At 32.0% G+C, this 24,656-nt stretch overlaps 1 protein-coding gene across 1 annotated transcript in view; it reads left to right on the top strand.

The window, feature by feature from the left end:
- The window catches only part of LOC115880481, a 44,643-nt gene that overhangs the window by 6,404 nt on the left and 13,583 nt on the right, over nt 1-24,656 (top strand). Inside the window, exons 3-5 of the mRNA XM_030897688.1 lie at nt 8,529-8,754; nt 20,388-20,525; nt 24,427-24,632. Coding sequence (XP_030753548.1) covers nt 8,529-8,754; nt 20,388-20,525; nt 24,427-24,632 — 570 coding nt within the window. The remainder of the gene's footprint in view (nt 1-8,528; nt 8,755-20,387; nt 20,526-24,426; nt 24,633-24,656) is intronic.

Here is a 24,656-nt window from a genome sequence, read left to right as displayed (position 1 = left end):
GTAACTGTCAGATTTACCATTGAGATGAATTTGTATATCAATTTAATTTCCAAAATAAAATAAGATGCATTGTTTTGCTTCTCGTTAATTAGAAATTACTTGAATTTTTTTAATGATGCAATTGTAGTTAAGGCGTTCTTTCTTTAACATGGAAGTATTTGACTAATACTATTTTATTATCTATAATGTAAATCTGGTAATTAAAATTGTTGTAGGCAATATATAAATTTCTTCTAATATTTTTTTCCTTATCAAATATACCAGCATATTGTATTCATACTAAATAAATATTTTTATTTCTACATAATATAAAAATAAATTCATCTAAAAATAGTAAAAAAATACTTTTTTAAATTTGTATTATTTTTGCTTGTATTTTTTTAAGTTTTCATCCATCATTTTAGTCCAACGGATTTTTCATAATTTCATAAGATATGAGAGACACTTCTTTCTACTAAAAATTAATTTCAATAAAAAAATTATGATTAAATAAAGTTTACTCGGAAATATAATACAATTTTGTCTATTTGAAAAGAAGGTTGCTGTGCTTGGATATAACTTTTTAATACATATTGTAGTATTGGTAGTTTATGTTAGCAATTAATATGTAGCTATTATTAAGTAGAAGCTTTCAATTAAAACGACATATTAGTAGCAGAACGTTAATATTTAACCTAACTAAAATTTTATTTTTAAGGTATTATTGATTTTTTTTAATTTTTAGTTAAAAATAATGATTTATAGTATAAGCACTTCACATTAGCTGGTAATAATATATTAAATATTTTTTTCCTTAGAGATACATTACCTATTGAGATTTCCTTACTTTGAATTTTTATTTTAACTTCTTTATTAATAGTTACCAGTTATATAAAGAGAGATATATTAGATTTCTCAAAGCTACCAACTCAAAGCGAGTTATTTCTCTACCGAGGTATAAAATATTGTAGCCAAAGTTCTTTTTCTCTAGTTTCCGTTTATGTTTTATGACTCGCGCTCCCAAATAATTTATTTTACTGTTTTGGAGCCCAAACTGCAAATTGCTTCTTCTATAACATTTGTTGTTTTATGACAAACAATATAAGACTTCTTCAACTACAAATTTAATTTTAGTTACAAAGTTGCTATCCACAAATTTAATAAAAATATTACTTGAGGAAATACTACTTAAATATTTATAAAATAATTTTAGATGTTTTGCTGCTATACTGGGTGTTTCATATTCGGTTCTGATCATGTCGGAAAATTTAGGAGATACAGGGTAGCTTAAATGAGGAAAATGCATGTTTTTAAATAATGGTTTTAAAAAATAGTTCATATAATTACAAATTGAACAAAAAAAAAATCGTTGATATCGGTTAAGAAATGCCTCTAATATAAAATAATTAAATATTGTTAATTTAAATGGCCGGGCAAACGCTCTCTACCGCGCCTCGCCGCTGTGACGTAACCCGCCGTTCTTCTGGTTGAGTGGAGCCAGACGCGTGATTGTTTTACACAGTTTGCTTTTAAACAAAATTTTAGTTATTTGTGTTAATTAATACATAATTACTAATTAGTGATATTTATAAATAGTAATGGATGAGCGAAAACAGAAAAAAATGGTCCAAGGCCATGAGAAGAGATGAAAAGAAAAACGTTAAATTATCCTCTATTTTTACGATTTATTGTTGTGAAGATCATTTTGATGTAAGTTCGTATATTTATTTATATTGTCTATATTCATATTTATGTATATGAAATTTGAATGTACAGGGTTATTCATTATATTTTGACACCCACATACAGCCTTAACTGCAAGTTTTAGAAGAAAACATTAAATAAAAAAGTTGCATGGTTTTTCATATACTCTGTTTTAAAATTAATTCTAGTTATACAGGGTGTTTCAAAAAATGTGGTGCAGAAAATTGTAGGTATTTTTCGCTTTTCAACTGTCAATATTTCGTAAAGATTTGAAGATAGGTATAGGATATTATACATGAAATATATCTAAAATATCTAGAAATTTCCGAAGAATCCAAAAATATATAGGGTGTGTTACTTAAAAAAGTAACTTAATTTTGGCGTTTGCTTATAGGACATCTAGTATAATATTTTCATTACTGATAAACAATTTATTTCCTATAATTTCGTAAAAAAAACAATCTTTAAAAATAACAAGGGTATGGGGGTGTCAATATATAAAAAAAATCTTTTTCAGGCTGGAGTTATTTACTCAGGAGTTATTTTTCCACGTACTAAACAAATATTTTTGTCTCTTTTCACTTCTACATAACCTACAGCATTATCTCCATCCGTCTCCCTACCTTATCTGAAAAATAAGTTTATAACATTAATTTATAACTATATAAAAGTTCGTAACAGTAGGTACCTTCTTATACTTAAATATGCCTCAGTACTACAAAGAATAAATGTTACATACTTCTCTGTTTTTTTCCTCGTAATTCAGCACCAATAAATTGGGAATTTGTATTTATAAAAGCAGCCAACATAAAAGCATCGACTTTTGGCAAGTTATCTGATTGTGCTTTTACAAACCCGGAATCTGTCATTACTTAAAAAAATTCTCAGAACACATACAAATAATAACTGCACAAAAAAGCATAAAAAGCTCCTTCAATCAACGCTAAAAGCAACAAAAATGTTTTAGTACGCCACCTAAATACGTACATAAACGGAACACGTCTGGCTGCTCTGGCCATCGCGCGTCGACGAGAACGGCGGGTGACGTCAGACCAATAGAATATCGTTTCAATTCGCGAGGCGTTCTTTGCGTTATCCATAGTATTTTAATCGTCCGTTTTATAAAATTGTGGTACTGTCCACTTAAAAACCTTTTTTAGAAAGTTTTTTTGAGATTGTCTTAAAACAAAAACCTGAAATTTACCACCCCGTATTACTCCTGTTTTTCTAGATCTCAATGATGAGTGTCAAATTTTGAAACACCCGGTATATAACGTAATATTGGACAAGAATATACTATTTATATGTTGATTGTAGAAATAGCAGATCAATAATTTAATAACACGAAACATACTCCTAGTATAATGAAATATTTATTGTCTTTGAAAGATTGATACTGAAGAGCGCAGTGTAAAGCAACATTTACGTTTTGCTGGATTTAGAATTGAATAGATTCTGCGATTAATTAGTTAAGCATAGTTAAATTAATTAATGTAGTTATCAGTATTACACATAGCAATACAAGAAAAATCAAATGTATATAATGTGCAAAATTAAGTTAGAATTTACTTTAATTTTTTCTATAAAATATGTGGGAAATAACTACGCACATTTTAGAAATATTTTTATCAGTATACAGAATAATTCAAAACATCATTCAAACTAATGATCAGCCTTGATGAAAAAGTGGTTTTTAAATTTCTTTGTATTCCAGGGTTATCGATATCAGGTGTTTTCAAGCCAAAAAACAATATTTTGTTTCAATTTTTAATTTAAAAAGAGGTTAAAAAGTAAATTAATTTAGCTACAGATTACTTGAGAAATAGTCAAAATCGGACATCTAGAACGAAATATATGGAACTTTTAAATAATGGAAATTTTAAGTTCTTTCGTCTTACTTGGATAAAAAAATAGCCCAAACAAACTAAACGTCCAAGCACGCATTTTTTGTAAAGAAAAAACAGGCAAGAAGAGACTTAAAATGTAATCTAAGCTAAAATTGCAAGGTCTTACCTTGCATATTATAAACAATAATTATTGTAGTGTTGCCAAATAGATTTTTTTAATTCTAAGTATTGTTATTCTGAGTTTTTGATACAGAACCAAATAAACATTACACATCAGTAGACTAAAAATATATAATAAAAAAATACCCTTATAGGATTTTTTGGAGAGCTGAATCCGCCACATAGCCGTAGGTATAGATATTTTTTAAAATTTATAGTTTGTATCAAATAAATTTTTAGTCACCTGAATAGGGTAGACCGGCACAGCGTTACCCACTTCTACATATTTTCTTTTAATTAAAATATTTTAGGAAATAAAAATAAATTAATTATAAATATATAAACAGTTATTATTTATATTAACAAAACTCACCTTCTTAACAGCACTTAAGGGATATAAAGGGCCATTACTACTTCTTTCCCGTTCAAAATATTCTAATAAAGTAGCGATGAGTTTTTTACGGCTATTAAACTATCTTGTACACTTCGCACTAAAAGCGGATCTAAAAAGGACAATATTTGACTGCTAGTAAAAGCGGTCAACGTATTTACTTATTATACAAAACTGCTTCTTATTTCCGGTAGTGGGTATCAATCAAAAATAAACCTGAACGTTAATCTAAATTTCAAATTTCGTATTTTCACCAACTAGATTATTAGAGCATAATAGATTTTATAAGCGGAAAAATATTTTTTTTCCTCAAAAAGTATTTTAATATAGTATATCAATAATTAAATTTATGTAGGGGTGGGTGTACTTTTACCCTTTTCGTAATTTCTCTTGATTTTTGTAAAAGTCAAATGTTAAAGCACTTAGCAAAATATAGACACCCAACATCCCATTCAAATCGGAATAATGGTTCATAAAATATACGAAAAAATGTGATTATTTTTTTATGTTTGTATGTTTTTGTATACCGTGCTGGCAACTGTTTCTTTTGGATCGGTATTTGCATGTGTGGAAGTAAATCGCATAGGGATCTTATTAAGTCGGAGTGAGAGAAATGCGACTGTGTGCTGTTGCGGCGTTGCCGGTACGCTTTTCCCTATCAAGTACAGTAAAATCACGATGGCAAACCGCTTATTTTTAAAAAACTTTTTTTTCGAAAAGATAACTAGATAATATCATTAGATATGATTCTGAGCATCTGAAATGGAATTATAAGGATATCATTGGTGTCCATTTTTTTAATAACGAGAAAACGTCAGTAATCGCGATAATTTAAAAACTCAACATTTTAACACATAACACATCATAGCTTAAGAACCACTGTGGATATTGAAATTTTTTTTATTTTGAAGATCGGATCTTTTATAATATGTTTATAAAAAAAATGGATAAGGTTTTTTTTCCATTCAAAAATTTTAAACAACCCATCCATTTACTTTTAGTGAATAGTAATTTTCAGCAATCGTGTAACTTTTTATTTATAAAGATTTTCACATACTATCTGCGAACAAAATATAGCAGAAATGTTATCAAAGTTTTTGAAAAAACTACAATCAATTATTTCTAATAGATTTCGAGATATCTACTTACTTTTGAATTTAGAGTTCTAACAGCGCGACCACTGTCGAACACCAACTCAAGTCCACTTATTTTTACCAAAAATGCAAATGTTTCTAACTTGCACTTAAAAATTTTCAAGCTATAGGGAAAATTACGACTCGTTAATTAATAAACAAATAAGGTATCACGAGACATAATTAAATCGTGAAGCTGAAGGCATGATATACACCTTTCCCTAGAACCCTAAGTCTAAGTACTGACAGAGGTACTGATTGGGTCGACCCGGTTAACCGGTCGACTGCGACAAATCACTAAAAGCTGCAGCCTGACAGGTGAAAGTTGTGCCTGTATTCAAAACTGTCAAACAAAATTTGAGGTTAGGGATAACCCTATGGAGCTATAACCCTTAGGGATAACCATATGGAGCCTGATGGGCCACAATGTAGTGACAATGATATGGGCCATAAAGTAGTGACAAAAACCATACAAAAACATTAACATACACCCAGGCACAACTGTGGCCCATCAGGCTGCAGCCGCAAAACCCCCTTCCACGTCTCTTAGCAATGCGCACAGTTTCTCGGTTTATTTCATACGTTTGGCAACTTGTTTACTGTTCTCTCTTTGTTCAGTATATTATAAACGCATACTCTTCTTACATACGGAAATTTCGACCCAAGACCCCTTTGCCAGCCCTTAGTAGAAGTTAATTGTGTCCAATTGAACTTATTTTGATTCCAAAAATACGTAGCAGTTCTATGTCCACGGAATATTGGGACACCCTGTATTCTAAAACTTTACGATTTCACGCCCATAACCTTACCACAAACAAACAATGCTAGGTGTGTGTCCTTCACAAACTCATATATTCCAGTAGATAACATTTTAACTGACCCGATATCATACATCTTTCTGTAGCTACCGTCCACGGTTAACTAGAGATATAACTGGATTACTGCGGGCCGGAACTCAGTTGAGTAATTCGCTGATATTCCGGATGTGGCAGACGGTTGCTTTAATTCGTCGGTTTACGACTCTCTCTGTACGCAGATTATACGAATCATAATAGATATTCTAGAACGTATTGTACCGGAGCCGTGTTCCAACCTCAGAGAAACAATATAAACATACTTTACTGTGCAAAACGATGGTGATCATAATTTACAAACGAGATGGGCACAGAAAAATGCTAGGTTGTGCTATTTTTTAACTCAAGATCTTGATTAACAAAAATCGTTTCATTTTTTTTCATTTTTGAAAAATAAACTATGCTCTTTCAAAATCATAAAACTTGAAGGTATAATGGTTTACCTTTTAACTTTATTAAGTTTCGATAATTCTTTTTTGTAAACAGTTCTAAGTGAATTAATATTTTTTGTTACTGTAGTCCTAGTCACTTTAGGGTCTACACCCTTGACCTGTCACTGTATTCTTTTAATTTTAGTCGCCATAAGCAAGGGAATCTTTTGTAAAATTCAATGAACAACTCACTGAGAAACTAATGTGACTGTTGCCGTAGGTCAGACATTATTTGTATTTGATTAGCAGATGATCTGCACACACTACGACTTGTCTGTGCAAACCTCTACGTATGTTTTTAAGTAGTACATGTAGAGGACGTTTTTGTCTGTCCATTGTACGACTCACCGCACTCGCAAGGTACCTGGTAGATGCACTCTTTTACTTGTTTTGATGATTCCGGTTTTGATTTTGTTAGGACACTTCTAAGAGTAGTAGCAGACTTAAAAACAGTCTTAATTTTATACTGATAGACTATTCGCCTGATCTGTTCCGATGTTTCTTTCACATATGGAATCGTCAAGTGTTTGTGAGAGAGAGAGAGAGAGAGAGAGAGAGCATCCTTCTCAGGCTGGCGCACCAATAAGTCAGACTTGCATGATTGGACTTCCCAACTAGCATTTACAGTGGCAGATACATAACTGCCAACTACAAAAACCACTACTAAGTGGGCAGTGACCATCGGTGGCTACGTCGTATATTCGTAGCTGCTAAGTAACTGCGACCAAAATGGGGAAAGATTTTGAGTAGCCGGGTAGTGTCTTGGGTAGTTTTTGTCACTAAAAGATGATTTGCCACTATGATGTGTTACTAAAAAGTAGCCTACTGGTGAATGGGATTTATCTGTTACGAAGCTGCCTAGTCGCGGGTTCGTGGCAGCCAAGTGTTATCCACCGACATGTGGAACTTTCGTTAAACTGTTAAACTTCTGTTTCAGATGAACTAACACTACACTCATCTACAGAAACAGCTTCAAAAATGTCTCAGTTACTACCTGATTTATGATGTTCACCAGTAGGATTATAGAAAGATGTAGTTTTTGTTTCTAATGTTGCATCGGCTCGCAGTGATTATTTTTGTTTAATTCTTCGGTAGAAAGTACTAGAATACCAAAATTTCTTTTTATTCGCCTTAGGCAGTTTACAAAATTTTAATAAAGCTTAAAAACAAGTAAAAGAAAACACTAAAAGAGAGCAGTACATGATGCAATCTGAGGCAATTACATTTATTAGGGTATATTAAGTTACGGTCACTATAAAGTAGCCATTTTTGACCCCGTGACTTTTTAGTGGCAATGGATGAGCGACGGCTACTTTATGACCTAGACAGGTAGCAGTAACCATTTTGCTACTTTCAATGCTACTATAAATTAGAAGTAACTAGGTGTCGTGGCCGCGACTACCCCGTAACTTAAATTGTTACTATAAAGTAACAAAAACTTAATGGTGGCATTATGGTAGCAGTTGTTAGTAACCCCTACTTTGAAAAGTTACTATAAAGATTTTGGTCTTTTATGGTGTCATATTCGGAGATTCGGGTAGTTCCAGCCACTTCTTTAAATTACATGTTTGCGACTTGTAATCGGGGTGTTTATTTTCCACTTTTATGATAGGCAGGCACTAACCGGTCACTCTCGAAATATACTTGAAAGTGACTATTCCTTATAGAGTAACATTTTAAGTGGAAGAGTGGACCTAGGAACTATACTTTAGAGACAGTGACATTTTAAAGAGGACTGGGAACTATATTTGCTAGTTGGGTTTATGTTGAAAAAATCCACGACCATATTATATCCAATATTCTTTTAGTTTCATTATCTGCAACGTCTTGTAGACGCAAGCAAATCGTACGATGAGTTGTTCCATCTGAACAGCGCCTTATATGTAAACCGGGCTAAGAAGACGGATGGACCATCTTTAGAACTACGATCAGTTTTCTAGACGGTCTTCCATCTTACCCGGCCCTTTTAACTGACAGATAAAACGTTAGGTATAGACGAGACTTTAAACAAAACTGTCATTTCCTTCCAGGTAATTTTATCGAGCCCGAACGCGAAAAACTCGTGTTCCAGAGCACGTGTCACGTCGCCATGGACAGCTGCAACAACAATTACCATTGTCGGATGCTGCTCGCCCCGATTTTGCACCACTGCGACATCTCCCGGTGCAACCGGAACTCTTGCATGGAGGCGCTCCAGACTTTTTACGGCAAACAGGATTTCCATTGGAACGTCGAGATCGCTTTCTGTCTTTGCAAGTAAGTGACGGGTTTCGATTGTCTCATTCTTTTTTGTCTATTTTCTTCTTCATGAATTTTTAGTTTTAACTAAAAATGCCAGGAAACTACTCTAGAAAAAGACAATGCTATAGTAATCTACATATCTGGAAGTATCTCTCAGGACTGTCTGTGCAAGAGGAAAAACTTTTTTATTGGCTTTTTGCGAAAAATGGCTTTCTTTATATAGGGTTTTTCAAAAAACATGTGCCATTTCTCGTGTGGTGAATCCTCATGTAAAAATAAGATATGTTTTTCATAGGTCCGATTCTGCTTTGTTTCGTAGCTATAAAGGGTTAAAGACTTTATTTTTTTGCGATTTATTATAATATTCTTCAAAGTGCTTCTAGCGATTCGAATGAAATTTTGAGGGTTAAAGTTACTATAAGGTATGTAGTCCTTTAATGCTTAGGTCTTTAAAATCAACTAATAAAATTAATATCGTATCATCGTATCGTCGGACAACGGATGCATGAAAATCAAGCTTAATCCGTTTATACTTTTTCTAAAAAAAAATAATACACACCATAATTAAAAAAGAATAGTCTACTATTTCGATTACTAACTAAATCTCAACAGGATACTTAAAAATTTTGATTTTTGGATTTTGAGGTTCTATCGTTTAATTAAATCAAAGCAATTAATTTTGACGATTCTTCAATTTGTTTTTGACATCTTCAGATATCTATAAAAAAGTTTTTTTTTCAAACGTCACAAAAGTATTAATCATGTATTAATTTTTGCGACGTGGTTGACAATATAAAAAGTCATAGCATAAAAGTAAAGCACTTTTACGCCAAAACATAATGTATTTTTTAGATTGTATTCCCATAAATACAGATATTCTCAAAAAATTGCGTGATATTCTTAACAGCATTGTAATAAAAATGATGAAATATTATGATACCTGGTTTACTATACAGGGTGATCTGAATTATATTCCGTAAATTTCGGCAGCATATTCTGCAGATAAAAATAAGTAAAAAAGTTCCTGTAAAATGTATGTCCTAAAATGTTTACTTTCGGAGGTACAGGGTGTAGAAGTTTCATTTTTATTGCTTTGTTTTATTGTTTCCAAATAATTTTTGTAGTAACGTCAATATTTGGATGAAAATTGGTATCTGGGAGTTTTTTTGACATATGAAATTTGATTTTGAAGTCAATATGACTCCTATTTGGAGGAGACGCCGCTTACATGTGTTTTAACTGTTTTGAAGAGTAATAACTTTTCGTCCGTACCTGTATAAAACTACTGAGTGAAAAAATATACTTTTCCGTGATTTTCTACGTAAAAAATGTCTCTTGGTAAACATCACTATGAGCAACCGGTCTCAAGATATTTGTAATGGAAATAGTCAATACATGTCATTATGGATAAAAATAAACATGTTGAACAGATAGTTATTTGACCGAAACGATAAATTTGGGAATTTTTTATTTTTTAAATTAATCATAAATTTTCTTCAAATAAATTATAATAAAAAAGTTTCTGTTGAACTTTTGGCACAAAAACATTTCAAATTTATGATTTCAGTCTAATAACTATTTAGTCAACATGTTTAATTTATGTCCATGACAGGTATGACAGGTATGACAGGTATGACAGGTATGACAGGTATTGGTAATTTCGATTCTTAATATCTCGAGAACCATTAACTCCTACCGATTTTTACCTAGAGAGTTTTTTTTAAGAGAGATATTTTTTACTCATTTGTTTTATACAGGTACGGACGAAAAGTTGTAACTTTACAAACCAGTTAAAAAATATGTAGATGGCGCCCTCTACAAGTAGGAGTCATATTGACATCAAAATAAAATTTTTTAATGTCAAAAAAATACGAAACACCAGTTTTCATCCAAATATTGACATTATTTCAGGAATTATTTGGACAAAATCGAAATAAAAATGATATTTCAACACCCTGCATCTCCAAAACTAAGCATTTTAGGACATACATTTATACGAACTTTTTTACTTATTATTATCTACAGAATATGGTGCCGAAGTTTCCGGAATACAGTTTGTACCATCCTGTATAATAATAATAATATAATATTGGTATAATCCATAACATTCTTTATTAAAATAAACAATACCTTACTACAAAATCTACGAGAAACTTTCTTTAGTGTTAGTAAAGCGTACAATACTTCTATATTTTTCTTACTATTCAAACTGATCTAGAAACATGCAAACCTAGAAACTCCGGAAAAACTTCGGAGTTTAAAGTATCGGAGTAAAACTTGGAGAGTCGGCATAAGTTTATGCTTTAATACTTTCCAGTTTCGACATTTTATGCATCCATAAACGTCAAGGTATTATTTACAAACGTAAAATGTATGCAAATATGTTTAGGTAATAATTTTTCATGCGAAAATAATTAAATCTTTTTAGAGATTTTGTTTAAAAAAAATGAGGTGGATCACCCTTATCACTTAAGGATATAAAAAGTAGATAACAACCTATTCTCAGACCTAGTAAATATACATGTAAAATTTTGTTAAAATCGAAAAGAATTTAATACAGGGTGGTCCGAACTGTATTCCGGAAGCTTTGGCAGCATATTATGCAGATAGAAATAAGTAAAAAGTTCGTCTAAATGTATGCCCTAAAATGCTTAGTTTCGGAGATACAGGGTGTAGAAGTTTCATTTTTACTTCGATTTTTTCCAAATAATTTTCGAAGTAACGTCAATATTTGGATGAAAATTGGTGTCTGGGAGTTTTTTGACATAGGAAATTTGATTTTCATGTCAATATGATTCCTGATTGTAGAGGGCGCCACCTACATATTATTTAACAGGTTTGAAGGGTAATAACTTTTCGGCCGCACCTGTATAAAACTACTGGGTACAAAAATATACATTTGTGACATCTTCTACGTAAAAAGGGTCTCTCGGTAAAAATCGCTACGAGTAATGGTTCTTGAGATATTTGGAACCGAAATTATCAATACCTGTCATCGTTGACATAAATTACATGTTGACTAAATAGTTATTAGACTGATATAATTTTGAAATGTTTTGTGCCAAAAGTTCAACAGAAACTGTTTTATCGTCATTTTTTCGAAGAAAAATTTATTACCAATTTAAAAAAAAAATTCTAATATTTTATTTATTTTTCTATATTTTCACTAATATTCCCAAATTTATAATTTCATCTACTCAACATGTTGATTTTTGTTTTGTCAATAAAGACAAATGTTGACGATTTTCATTCTTAATATCTTAAGAACGGTTGCTCGTAGCGATTTTCATCAAGAGACATTTTTTACGTAGAAAATCACAGAAATGTATATTCTTTCATTAAGGGATTAATACAGGTACGGTCGAAAAGTTATTACTCTTCAAAACGGTTAAAACGCATATGTCAAAAAAGTCATAGACACTAATTTCCATCCAAATATTGAGTTTACTTCAGAAATTATTTGGAAAAAATCGAAATAAATGAAACTTCTACACTTTGTATCTCCGAATCTGAGCATTTTAGGCAGAGCATTTATACAAACTTTTTTACTTATTTTTACTTATTTTTATCTGCAGAATATGCTAGGTACCAAACTTTCCAGAATACAATTCAACCACCCTGTAAATTAGATTAATGAGAAAAAAGTCACAAAATATTTGTGCCGAAGTTTTGGTATAATGCGTGACAATTTAAAAGCACATCCTACATAACATAACAACTTTATAAACCGTTTTACTCATTATGAAACAATAAACACCCTCATTTTTCCTACCATACTCGTACCAAAGCTCTCTCCCAACACGGTTAATATTTAAAATAATTCCCCGGTAATGCGAATATCGTTAATAAAAAATGACGCACTTAATTTCGTCGCTGGCGAAAGCTCATTTCAAGCGCGCCTTTTAAAATAAACATACTTTGAGTTAAATAATAACGGAGCAGTAGTAGTCGCCATGTTCGTTTTACCTTGTCGGAAAATTGTAGCGGTCGATTTTCCCATGTCGGATGGGGCTAAGCGACGGAAACGACAAGATAATTCGCGACAGGCGTGAAAATGAGCCACGGTGCAGGTTGGTGAGGTGTGAGGAAAAGGTAATCCGTCGATTTGTCTCAAGGACGCCTCGCGAAATTTGAATTAGAGCTGGACAGGGTGTTCCGCAGTCGAGTTTCATTATGATCTTGGAAACAGAAGAGATACAAGGTCAGTTAAAGGGAAGCAAAGTTGTGCAATTTGATGCTGATCAAAATGCCACCTTGAAAATTTAAAAATTCCGAATACTTTAATAGTTATTTGTGTACCAAGACCGTAAAGTTGATTAGGCGTAGCCGAGGCCAAGCGGATTTCAGGCGAGGACAAAAAAGATCATACGGCCGAGGTGCACACAAAATTTTTTAAGCCAGTGTCTTTTGAAGTAGGTAACAATTTTTTTTACAATTTTGTTTCTAAAAAAAGACGAAACTGGAAGATTAGATTCAAATTTTTATTAACCAAATGAAAAGTGTATTATTAAGTAACAAAGATGTGTGCAGAATTACTTACAGAATTTTAAACAGAAGTTTGGGTTATAAAGAAGTTAATAAATTAGGGCATTATCTGCTATTAATTGTTATGTTAAATGTACATTTATTACATTTTCAAAAAGTAATACCACTTTTAGACATGACATTGTTAACAAACATTTCATTTTCTTGATTTTCAGTAATAATGGTTCTTGCTGTTCTTGCCGCTTTATAATTTGACAATCTTAATATCGGACGTTGAAATAACTCAAATAAGTAAATTAAATGTGTCTAGTAGGCTGCCCTCATAATGACTTTGTTTGCAAAAGCGGCCGTAAAGTAAAAAAGCGGCCAAAAAAAGATATACTTTAAGCGGCCCATACATTATCAAACAAATTGCGCAACGAGTTGCCAATGTATGCTAGTGTTTGATGCGTTGCGCAATTGTTTGATGAGTTTCAAGAATGTTTGAATTCTTTTGTGCAACAGGAATGTTTGCGCAACGCGTTGTGTAGTGTGTGTGTACGTGTGTGTTGCGCTTCGTTGTGCAATATTTTAGTTCTTTCATCCAAATTCTTTGTTTTCTTTTTCGTTTTTTGGTATCATCGACATCATCTAGGGTATATACGTTAATAATTGACGCAATGGCAATTGAGGACATGATTGTTTCTCAAACAATGCACAACTTTTAATAAAAAGTTTGATCAAAATTTTACTAAGTGCATTGGTGATGCAGTTGTGCAACGAAACGTTGCGCATCGCTTTGTTGCGCAACTTGTTTAACAGTGTATGGACCGCTGAATCAGTTGTGCAACGCATCGTTGCGCATCGCTTTGTTGCGCAATTTGTTTGATAATGTATGGGCCGCTTTAGGGACGTTAATAGATCCGTAAAAATCATTTTTTGTGACACCCGCTTAAAAAAAATTGTATGTGCACTATGTACGCATATTTGAAGTGAAACTTCTCCCTAACAGCTATTAAATTGAAGAATTTAAAGGATATATAATTTTTTATGAATGCTTTTTATAAACTTCAAAAAAATAGAGTTAATATAAAACCGTATACTATTCTAGCTGTATAATTTTAAATTGTTTTTTTAGTTTTTATTAAAAACGATAATTCTCTACATCTATATCTCTGACTATTACTAACTGCTACTAACCAAGAATTTGTTTTGTGTGGTCTGTTTTTGTTTAAATCTTTTGTTCATTATTTATGTTGGGAATTTATTTTTAAATTAAAGTTATTTGTTAGGCAACCAGTAAACTCATATAATATATGTATTTCTTTTACATAATCAAAATTGTCACTCTAAATTTTACATAACCAAATTGTCACTCTAAATCGCTCTTTTAAAAAAGATAGCGATTCTTCATCTGTCTAAAGACAGATGTCACTTCTCTTGTTATTAATCATTTCATTATTCGAATTCTTAGAACGTTGTTAACAAAAGTCTTATCTTAAAATAAAATTTTAATCAATCACAATTGTTTATCTCCATCATTTACCGGATTAATAATACAGAAATTACAGCTCAGTTACAAATAATTCATTATTTATAATGATTTACAGTAATTTTATTAAATTATACTATTATATTATATATTTTATTATATTATTGTTACTGTTCTTTTTGTTGGTATGAGGGGTTCGGATGTTAATGGTTACTTCTTTAATAGACCATATCCATATATTATTTTTTCCTTTTCTTGCAAGTAAAATTTTATAATAAATTGAAAGATTTTTTATGCGACGTTTTGCTCCAACATAGTGGGCTTTTTCAGGCACAAGTGGTGTCTCATTTGACTGGAAGGTTCATTAACATCTAATAAAGAACACATTTTTTGAAATACAAATAATTTTAAGTTCTTGTCCTTATGATCAAGCCAAGTATTAACCAGATCGGCATTGCTTATCAATTTTACTCCATCTGAAAAGTATTATAAAAAAAGTAATATAAAATAAAGTTCGTCGCAGGTGAAATATACAAAAATTAAAAGTGTATGAAATAACAACAAAAATATTCAATAAATACGATATGTTTTGATATGTTTTTTTAAATGCCTTTTTGAAGTTTGAAAACGTAAAATGTTTATACCCATTTAAGAATCATCTTAAAAAATAAATAAAAACTAAACAATCACGAACTTGTTTAGAAATAAATTTAAAGTACATACCTTGTTTAACAATATTCATAGTGGCTTTCAATTAATTACGTACCGTTTAACTCCATAATATACAGAACTACTATGAATGTTATTCTTTTCACTGATAAGATAATGATCGCAAAATTTATTTTTAGTGAAAATATTTGCTAACAAAAAACGCTGTTTATGAAAAATAATATATAGGATGGTTGAACATTGCTATAAGTATAAAATTACATATTCAGATATTAGTAAATTTTAACTTTTTTTTCGATTTTTGTCCATGGGACGAAGGACTGTGCGTCGTAACTCTGGCATAGCGCTATGTGAGCTAGAGTGTTGAAACTCGGAATGTAGATGTGGTTCTTCGAGCCAGTGGCGCATGCAGAGAATGAGTCTGGGAGGGGTAATGGCAATATTTAAATAAAGTAATAGATATAAATTAAATTTTCGCTCAAAGGTATTGTAACTATGAAAAAAAAATTTAGATTGTTCTGGATTTCTATTTTGATTGATATTATTAATTTATTTTGTGACAATTTTAATTTATACAGATTTTCTTATTTATAAATTTCTTCCTGGGAGGGGTAATTACCCCCATTACCCCTCCCGTATATGCGTTCCTGCTTCGAGCCCCATTTTTTCAAATAATTTTGGCGACATTTCGTGCTCTAAGAAACCACATCGTCAATGAATCAAATAAAAAAATCGTCCGATTTAAATTAAATTTGGTATGTCTATAGATTGGACCAAGGCCAACTTTACCGTGGACGACACGTAATAAATGTGGCATTTGATCTTTTGACGTAAGAAACGTTAAAATTTGATGTCGTCCGATCGCGATCAAATTTCAAATCAAAATCATCAGGATTTTCCGTAATTATGGGTCGATTGATACCAAACCGGCACGTCGATAGAGGTACCCAAATGGAGTCTTCAGACGGACTGACGGACATTTTAATACAAATTTTATGAACTACTTTATTACTAATTTATTACTTTTTCATCATTTCAGACTACACTTTTTCAAACGTGTCCTTCAAATCCTTCAATTTAATAAATGTTTGTAAGAAGTTTCACTTTCAATCTGCTTCACTCAAATATGCGCACATAATGCACACACAATTTTTTTTAAATACGGCCTTACATTTTTTTATTAAGAATTTTAAGAGTCATCTAAGGTACCAAAATTAATAATGGAATCACACCATGGAATCATCTGCTATAAAATATAATTTCTCTGTTAAATTATTCCATCCAATTTACTAGATTGCCCCAATAAGAGAATACATACACTTTGCATTTATTTAGCCCGAAGATATTACGAACAAAGTGGGTTGACTTGCGGCGATGGACAAAAAGAAAATGCAGTAAAACGTCGGAAACTTGCAGGAAAGTCACAGTTTTCCGTGCGTCCCGCGAGATTTTTCACAAAAAACTTTTAAGTCTTCTTGAACTTGATATACGACGTATAAAAATGAGATATATACATAGCGACTTTATTGACTTTATTATTTATATTAACTGACTCTATTATTTATATTAACTTTATATAAAAAAATATTTAACAAATTTCATAAATGTTCAATTTTTCTTATTTTCAATACTAACTCAAACTAATCATGTTTCTAAGTATACGGCAACGTATTCTACTATATATATTATAGATTCTATGACCTTATAGATCTATTGTGTCCCTCTTTCATGAGTTAGAACTCATCATACAGTCTCAGGGTTTTGACAAAAAACAGTATCTGAGACTGTTTTACAGAGATTAGTTCTACATCTCCGATTTCAGTAGTGTCGAAGTTTATGGCACGAGATTATGTTTGTTATATCGGCGCACTCAGTGATGAGGTGTTCTGTTGTTTCCCTATTTTTTAGTGATGGGATAACTCGAGCGAAAATTCGCTCGTGTACTCGATTATTGAAATAACCGACATCTCTCGATTATGAAGGAACGATGTAAGTGACGAGTTACGAGCGACGAACGCAAGCGATCCTAGAGTGGAATAAATTGAAATTCGATTTTTATGTGACATATACTCGATAAAAAGCCGAGCGATTTTCTACATACATTGCAGGGAGCAAATTTATACGACGCCGTATATATATATATATATTTATCTACAACCGTTTAATTATAGCGTTTTTACATCACTATTTTTTTAGTATTTCAGTTACGTTATAAGATTCATAACACAACTAGTGGTGTTATGAATCTATAACACAACTAGATTTTATAATAATGAAAAACAACTACGAACATCTAAATATATTAATTTTTGATACAAATTCCTACTACTAATTTTTATATTAATATTAATAACACACTTTTTACACTACTTCAAAACAATTTCTGCTGCTGATGATGATGATGATTATAGTGAAGGTCTAACTGAAATAGATTGGGCTGTTGATCGGATTAGCATGCTTCCTCAGAAATTCTTGATCCCAAAATGTGCTGCGCAACCATTTTCTTGTTTTCTTTTGATGTACCTATATATCACCTTGCGACGGAACTACTTCTCCAACCTCCATGACGCTTAACCATTAGTAGATCTGCCCCCGAGTACGCCAGCAATGAGGCAGATCCCCACCATGTTATAGGGGAGCGAAATCTGGGTGCCGTACCGCCGACACATGAACGCATTAAACAAGTTGCAACAGAGACACCTTAGACAACTCTTAAGAATCCGGTGGTCCCATCATGTCTCAAACGTATCGGTCCTTGAAAAAGGTAACTGCGAGAGTATTCAGAAAATCCCGCTTAAGATGGACTGGTCACGTATGCAGAATGCAAGAAAACCGCATACCAAAATATATGCTTTACGGTGGGCCTGTAGACGGTAAGAGGAGGCCGGGTGGACAACTCAAAAGGTTTGGTTTGGATATTTACATGCCGAATGTGTGGGAAGAGTCAGCTCACAATAAAACTCAATGGAGAAGAATTGTAAACTCAGTTAACAGCGACAACCAAAAAGTAAAGAGGCAACAAAGCAATGAGATTTTTGAATGTCCGGAGTGCGGTAGGCGGATAACATAATCTGATGCGTGTCATATACTCGTCAGCGAGTAATAGCTGTATGTATGTATTATGTAGATGTGCGTCTAAAAGCGTGTCCTGTATACTTCCGGTTCATTAAGGCATAAAAAACAAGCAATTTTTTTTAGTAAAAAAATGTGACAAATGTCATAGTTAAAGGTGTTAAAGGTGGGCGACTAATAAACGAAAATTAAAACAGCATTTTCTTATTTTTCGGTAGTAGATAAAACGTTGTACATGACACGTGCGTTTAAACATGATTACAACACTCGTCTGATTAGAACGACTCGGTCTACGACCGTAATCATGTTTATAAACACACTTGTGTTGTAAATAACTATTATCCGTTTCTGAGAAACAAAATTTTACGACCTACATCGACAATGCTTTGAAATAAACTAAATCAAGCGATCAAGCATCAAGCGAATCGCTCGTTGCCTGCTACTTGCCATTCAGCACGAAAGAATATGGGCCCTGCGCACGCAACTTATTGCTTAGCGCTTAGCTTTAACGAGTACTTACAACAAGCGACGGACGAAAATCCGTATTTTTAAATACGAGCGATATTACTCTCGAGCGATCGCTCGGTTATTGCAATCGCTTGAAACTTGAGTACTCGATTATTGAAATTAATCGGTTTTTCCCATCACTATTATTTTTCCTACATAATCACCATTTGCCGTTGTTTCTTAGCTTCAATCTACTGAGGTTTTCATTGAGATTTGAGTCCGAAGATTGTTCTTACTCAAATCAAGGAAAATCTTCGATTTTCCTCGGGCGTAAGTCCTGAGAGTTTTTTCGAGTATCTTAGACCATTGGATGATTCCCACTCCAGGTTAGGGATGTAGTCTTCCCGGTCCTTGAGTTCTGCTTTATGTTGGTTTCTGTTTTGGAAGCAGAACGGTTCTGGTCCAGTTAATGGAGTGTTCGCTCCTTTTCTAGCTGGATCATTTGAATTTTTATTATCATCTATGCCGTATAATAAATAATATTTAATACATAAAGAATTGTTTTGCATTTTTTTACGCCTTAAGTTTTTGATGAGCTCTTATTTTTATACTTAATTTCTATAAATACTTCTAAATAAAAAAAAATACTACCTAGAATTAATCCATTTCCATTGAACTGATGTTGTAGAGAGGTGATATGTAGGTCTCCATAGCAACTGACGAGTAGCGTACCGTAAATCTAAAATTATACAGTAGGGTGCATATTTAATTTAGCAGCACTAAGTATAGGAGATACCGTGATTTATTTTAGGCACAATGTCAAACAGCATGATTAGGGTTAATTGATTTTAAACCAAATTATTCACAGTATTTTTAGACACCTATAAATATGATATAATGTAAAATTCCATATGATCCAATCTTTTAGTGTGCAAATAGTTTTAGGGGTAGTATATTTTGACTCCAGAAACATGATTATGAGGTTTTCTTCGCGAAATTTTTTTTAATTTTGGATTTTTTTTACTTTTTAGTAAAAAAAAACATAATTTGTTGATAATATGGCAACATAGGTAGTAGATTAAATGTGGTAAAAGTGGTTCTCAAAATTTTTTTAGAAAAAATATTTTTTTTTTGGAAATTTTCAAAATAAAATAACTCGGTAATTTTGGCTTTATTTGAAAAAACCGTAAAGAGAAAATACTATGTTTCTTTTATCGAGATCTACTAGCCCTGAAATATTAGCACTTATTTAAGATTCACCCTGTATATTTAAATAAAAAGTGGAATTTTTGAAACGAATATCATTATATATGACATTATCGTCTAGGCTGGTCCCTTTATGGCATTTATTAAATATGTTTTCTTAGTGGTTCTTTTGAGACTAAGAAACATGGTTTTGATGTCTCTATAATAAAAAAATACAATTATTAGTGTTAAACTATATTAATTTTTCAGTAATTTTTTATTTATTTTTATTATGTCTTTTTATTGTCTATTTTTTTAGGAAAACAGAAAATAGACATGATGCTTGCTTGATAGCGCAAGAAAAGATGCATCCAGTATGCGCTCAACGTATCGAAGAATCCCCACAGCCTACTTGTCTACATCTAGCAGAAAATTGCAAAGAAAATAATGCATGCAGGTAAACTACATCTTTTATATAAAACTTATGGTTAATTTTTATATTAAACATGAAATAAATATAAGTTATTATAAAGTAGTGTCTGTTAACAGAGCTAGTTTTTCTTGATTGATACTAGATTAATCAGAATTTTAACAGTTTTCAATATCTTTTTGGTAAAAAACATAATAATACATTTAGTGTAACTACAGTTTACTCTAACGCTAAAATGCACAAACCGCATATAAAGATGAATCTAACAATAATATTCCGCCAAAGTTGTAAGCAGAATTAAAAAAACATTTTTGAAGACACAAATCCATATATATTATGTTCAATAAACTTATTTTGATTATAAAAATACTTAGTAGTTCTAGATCCACGGAACATTGGTACACATTGTATTTTTGTAAGTAAAAAAAAGGTTAAACTATTACAAATATTACTTTATATACAAAATAAATATAATGATAAACATTTGCACTCGGCTATATGTTATTTGTTAAAATTAACAGACAGAACCAGCTCTGTTCTATATATACTCGAATATAAGTCAACTATTATTATAAAGCTGAAATGCTTAATATTTCAAAGGCTTTCTCGTGGTGTCAAGCATAAATGAATAATTCTGAGGTCTGTTTAATGCAATTCTTATTAGGTAATGTAAATGCAGAAACAGGATTGCTATAAAATTGCATTTCGCGATATTAAATATCAACTTCCGAATTACGTCTCTAACATTTTGTTGGGTTGTAGAAGTAAAGAAATTCGACTTGTAGAGATAAAAATACATAGTAAAATTTTAAAACACAAATTCCTTGCTAAACATATTTGAGTAAAGAGAATTTACTATAGTGTGTCCACCGACAAGATCCTTGACAGTGATAGATGTGTCAGTCATTTTAATTTAAAGTAGTTTATTTTATTTTACAAGGAAATAAGTTTGTACAACTGGAACGCATAGCAGGAAATTAATATATTATTTAAAATTTGACTGATAAGTGATTACTTCAAAATATTGTGAAAAAAAATGTATAAAACTGAAAAAATGTATTCGAGTTATTTTATTTAAAAAAACGGCATGTGTTAATACAAAACAAACAAGAACAAAACACCACATACCAAAAAAATATAAAAAAGAACTATTTCTTACATTCAAGCTTCAAGAAACTTCCCGCATTTATTATTATATTTATCAATATAACTTATGTACAAATACAAATTTGTAATATTCAATTACCTCTGCAGTTTGATTTCGGAAAAGATCAATATCGACTCTGAACTTTAGCACAGGATTAGCAGCGCCTCAAGAGCGTTCTTAAAATTAAAAGACAAGGTTTTCTACAACTATGACTTGAACACAAAAACGAAACTGGCATTGTACCGAGCAATAATAATTCCCACCATGTTGTATGGGAAACCTGGCTGCCGTACCGCCGACACATGAACGCATTAAACAAGTTGCAACAGAGACACCTTAGACAACTCTTAAGAATCAAATAGTTCCATCATGTCTCAAACGTATCGGTCCCTGAAAAAGCTAACTGCGAGAGTATTGGAGTTATGGTTACAAAATCCCGCTTAAGATGGGCTGATCACGTATGCAGAATGCAAGAAAACCGCATACCAAAATATCTGCTTTACGGTGAGCTTGTATACGGTAAAAGGACGCCGTCGCCGGGTGGACAACTCAAAAGGTACAAGGACATTTTCCACAAGCAGCTCATAATAGAACTGAATAGAGAAAAATTGTAAACTCAGAGAACAGCGATACAAAAAGTAGAGGCAACAAAGCAACGTAATTTTTGCATGTCCGGAGTGCGGTAGGCAGATAACATTACGTATCGGGCTTTTCAGTCACAGAAAGGCTCATGAAGGAAAGCGCCTGACCATCTTCTGATGCCTATCAAATACTCGCCAGCGAGTAATGGCAGTATGCATGTATTTATTAGTCATCATACAGTCTCAGGGCTTTGAAAAAAGTCGGTATCTGAATTGGCTTTACAGAGCTTAGTTTGACATCTCCGATATCAGTCGTACCAAACTTCATGGCACAAATAGTTGTCGTCTCGGCACACTCAGTGTTTCCCCATTTTTCCCACAGAATGTTCATTCGCCGTTGTTTCTTAGCTCCAAACTACGGAGGTGCTCATTGAGGAGACAGTGTCCTGTTAAAGAAAAACCATGAAAATCCGAAGATTATTCCTACTTAAATCAAGGAAAATCATTGATTTTTCTCGGTCGTAAGTCCTGTAATTTGTTCTGATGGCAGAAATTTCTTCGAGTGTCTTAGACCGTTCGAGGATTCTCATCCAAGTTGCGGATGGAGGCTTTCAAATTCTTGAGTTCCGCTTTAAGTTGGTTTCAACTTGGGAAGCAGAAAGGTTCTGGTCTAGGTAGTGGAGTGTTTGCTCTTTTTCTAGCTAGATTGTTTGCTTTTTCATTACCTTCTATTGTTTTGGGTTGGCATCCATAGTAGGAAGACTTTATTTTAGTAATACTTCCAGATAGAGAAGTTTCTCTGAAGTAGTAAAAAATTCTAAATATTTTTAAATTAATTTAATTTGATTGATTTATATTTAATTTAAAAATCTTATGCCTTTTTAGCGTAGAAATATACTACAAATTACTTAAAAAACACCTTGTATACGTATAAAAAAATCTTATTTAGGTCAAAAAATATACTGAAAACATATATTTTTTCCATGATTTAAAAAAATCTAATTCTCATTACTTTAATTCAATTTACAAACTGCAAGAACTTTTCCTAAACACAAATGATTGATCTGATAAATGTCACATTGACGATGGCTTTAACTTGGTTGGGACTAATTACCTCATAGAAGTTAATCACCCAAAGGAAATTTAATCATGCAAAGTGGTGATTTTGTCCGCCTATTTATTATTACCTTCAGTTGTTACAAAAATTAATTTAATTTAACCAAATAATTATAAATAAGAAAACCATAAAATTGACTGCATTTGAAAATAATTAAGTACTATTTATTTAAATAGTAGAAACTGTGTATTTACACAGTTTCTCTTTACATAGTATGACTTTTTTATTTTTTAAATTTCTCTTGAGTAAATAAACTTGCCACAAAGATGTAGACGAGTAAATAAACTTGCCACAAAGATGTAGACCTTACTCATCACTTTTTTTTGTTTTCATAATAAAATATTGCTTATGGAGTCGTTAAAATCAAATACCTTTTTGAATCATAACTCAGTTGGTTACGATTTACACTTTCTTCTGGGCAAAATTTTATACAGACTGGGTCTTAAATAAGTACAAATATTTTGATTTATTCCCAAGTGAAAACCAACTGCAAAACTCGGGAACATGGAAGACTCCAAGACGTATTGCTGAAATGTTTTATCAAGAATTTTTATCAGACTTACTTACGACAAAGAAAAATCAAAGACTTTCCTTGATTTAAGTGAGAACAATCTTTGGACTGTCACGTAGTTTTTAACAGGACACTGTCTCCTCAATGAACACCTCAGTAGATTGGATCTAAGAAATGACGAAAAATGCAGATTCTGTGGGAAAAATGGAGAAACATCAGAACACCTCATAACTGAATGCGCCGAGACAATAACCATAATTTTTGTCACAGTACCGTTGTGCCATAAACTTTGGTACGACTGATATCAGAGATGGAGGACTAACTTCTGTAAAACCGTCTCAGATCCTGGTTTTGTCAAAGCCCTGAGACTATATGATGAGTAATAACCTAAGAAGAGGCAAAACAATAAATTTATAAGGTTGATGTTAATTAATTTTCCCTGGTTAACAATCAGCTAGACATCTTGGTTCAAATCTATTTATTGTACCCTTAAATTACTTCTTTGGAATTCAAATTATTAATATTTACTACTGTTTAATACAACTTTAGAAATTTTATGATAATAATTTTAGAATAAAATTGGAGAACTATGAACAAAGCTGCGCTGTAGACAGCGTAACGAAGAAATGCGCAGGTTCAACAACTGAATGCAGGAAATCCATAATGGCGATCTTGGGAACTGACTTACGAACAAGTTGTGCCTGCAAAGGCACAGATATGAGTCAGCTGTACGAATGCTTAGGTTGGCAACGACTTCTGTGGGTAAATCCGTGTGTTGGTAAGATCATTTTATTTACTATAA

This window comes from Sitophilus oryzae, unplaced genomic scaffold (assembly GCF_002938485.1).
Source record: "Sitophilus oryzae breed Bouriz unplaced genomic scaffold, Soryzae_2.0 scaffold_1624_pilon_pilon, whole genome shotgun sequence".
Lineage (NCBI taxonomy): Eukaryota > Metazoa > Arthropoda > Insecta > Coleoptera > Curculionidae > Sitophilus > Sitophilus oryzae.
Note: the sequence above shows the minus strand (reverse complement) of the source record. Positions and strands in the feature narration are given on the sequence as shown.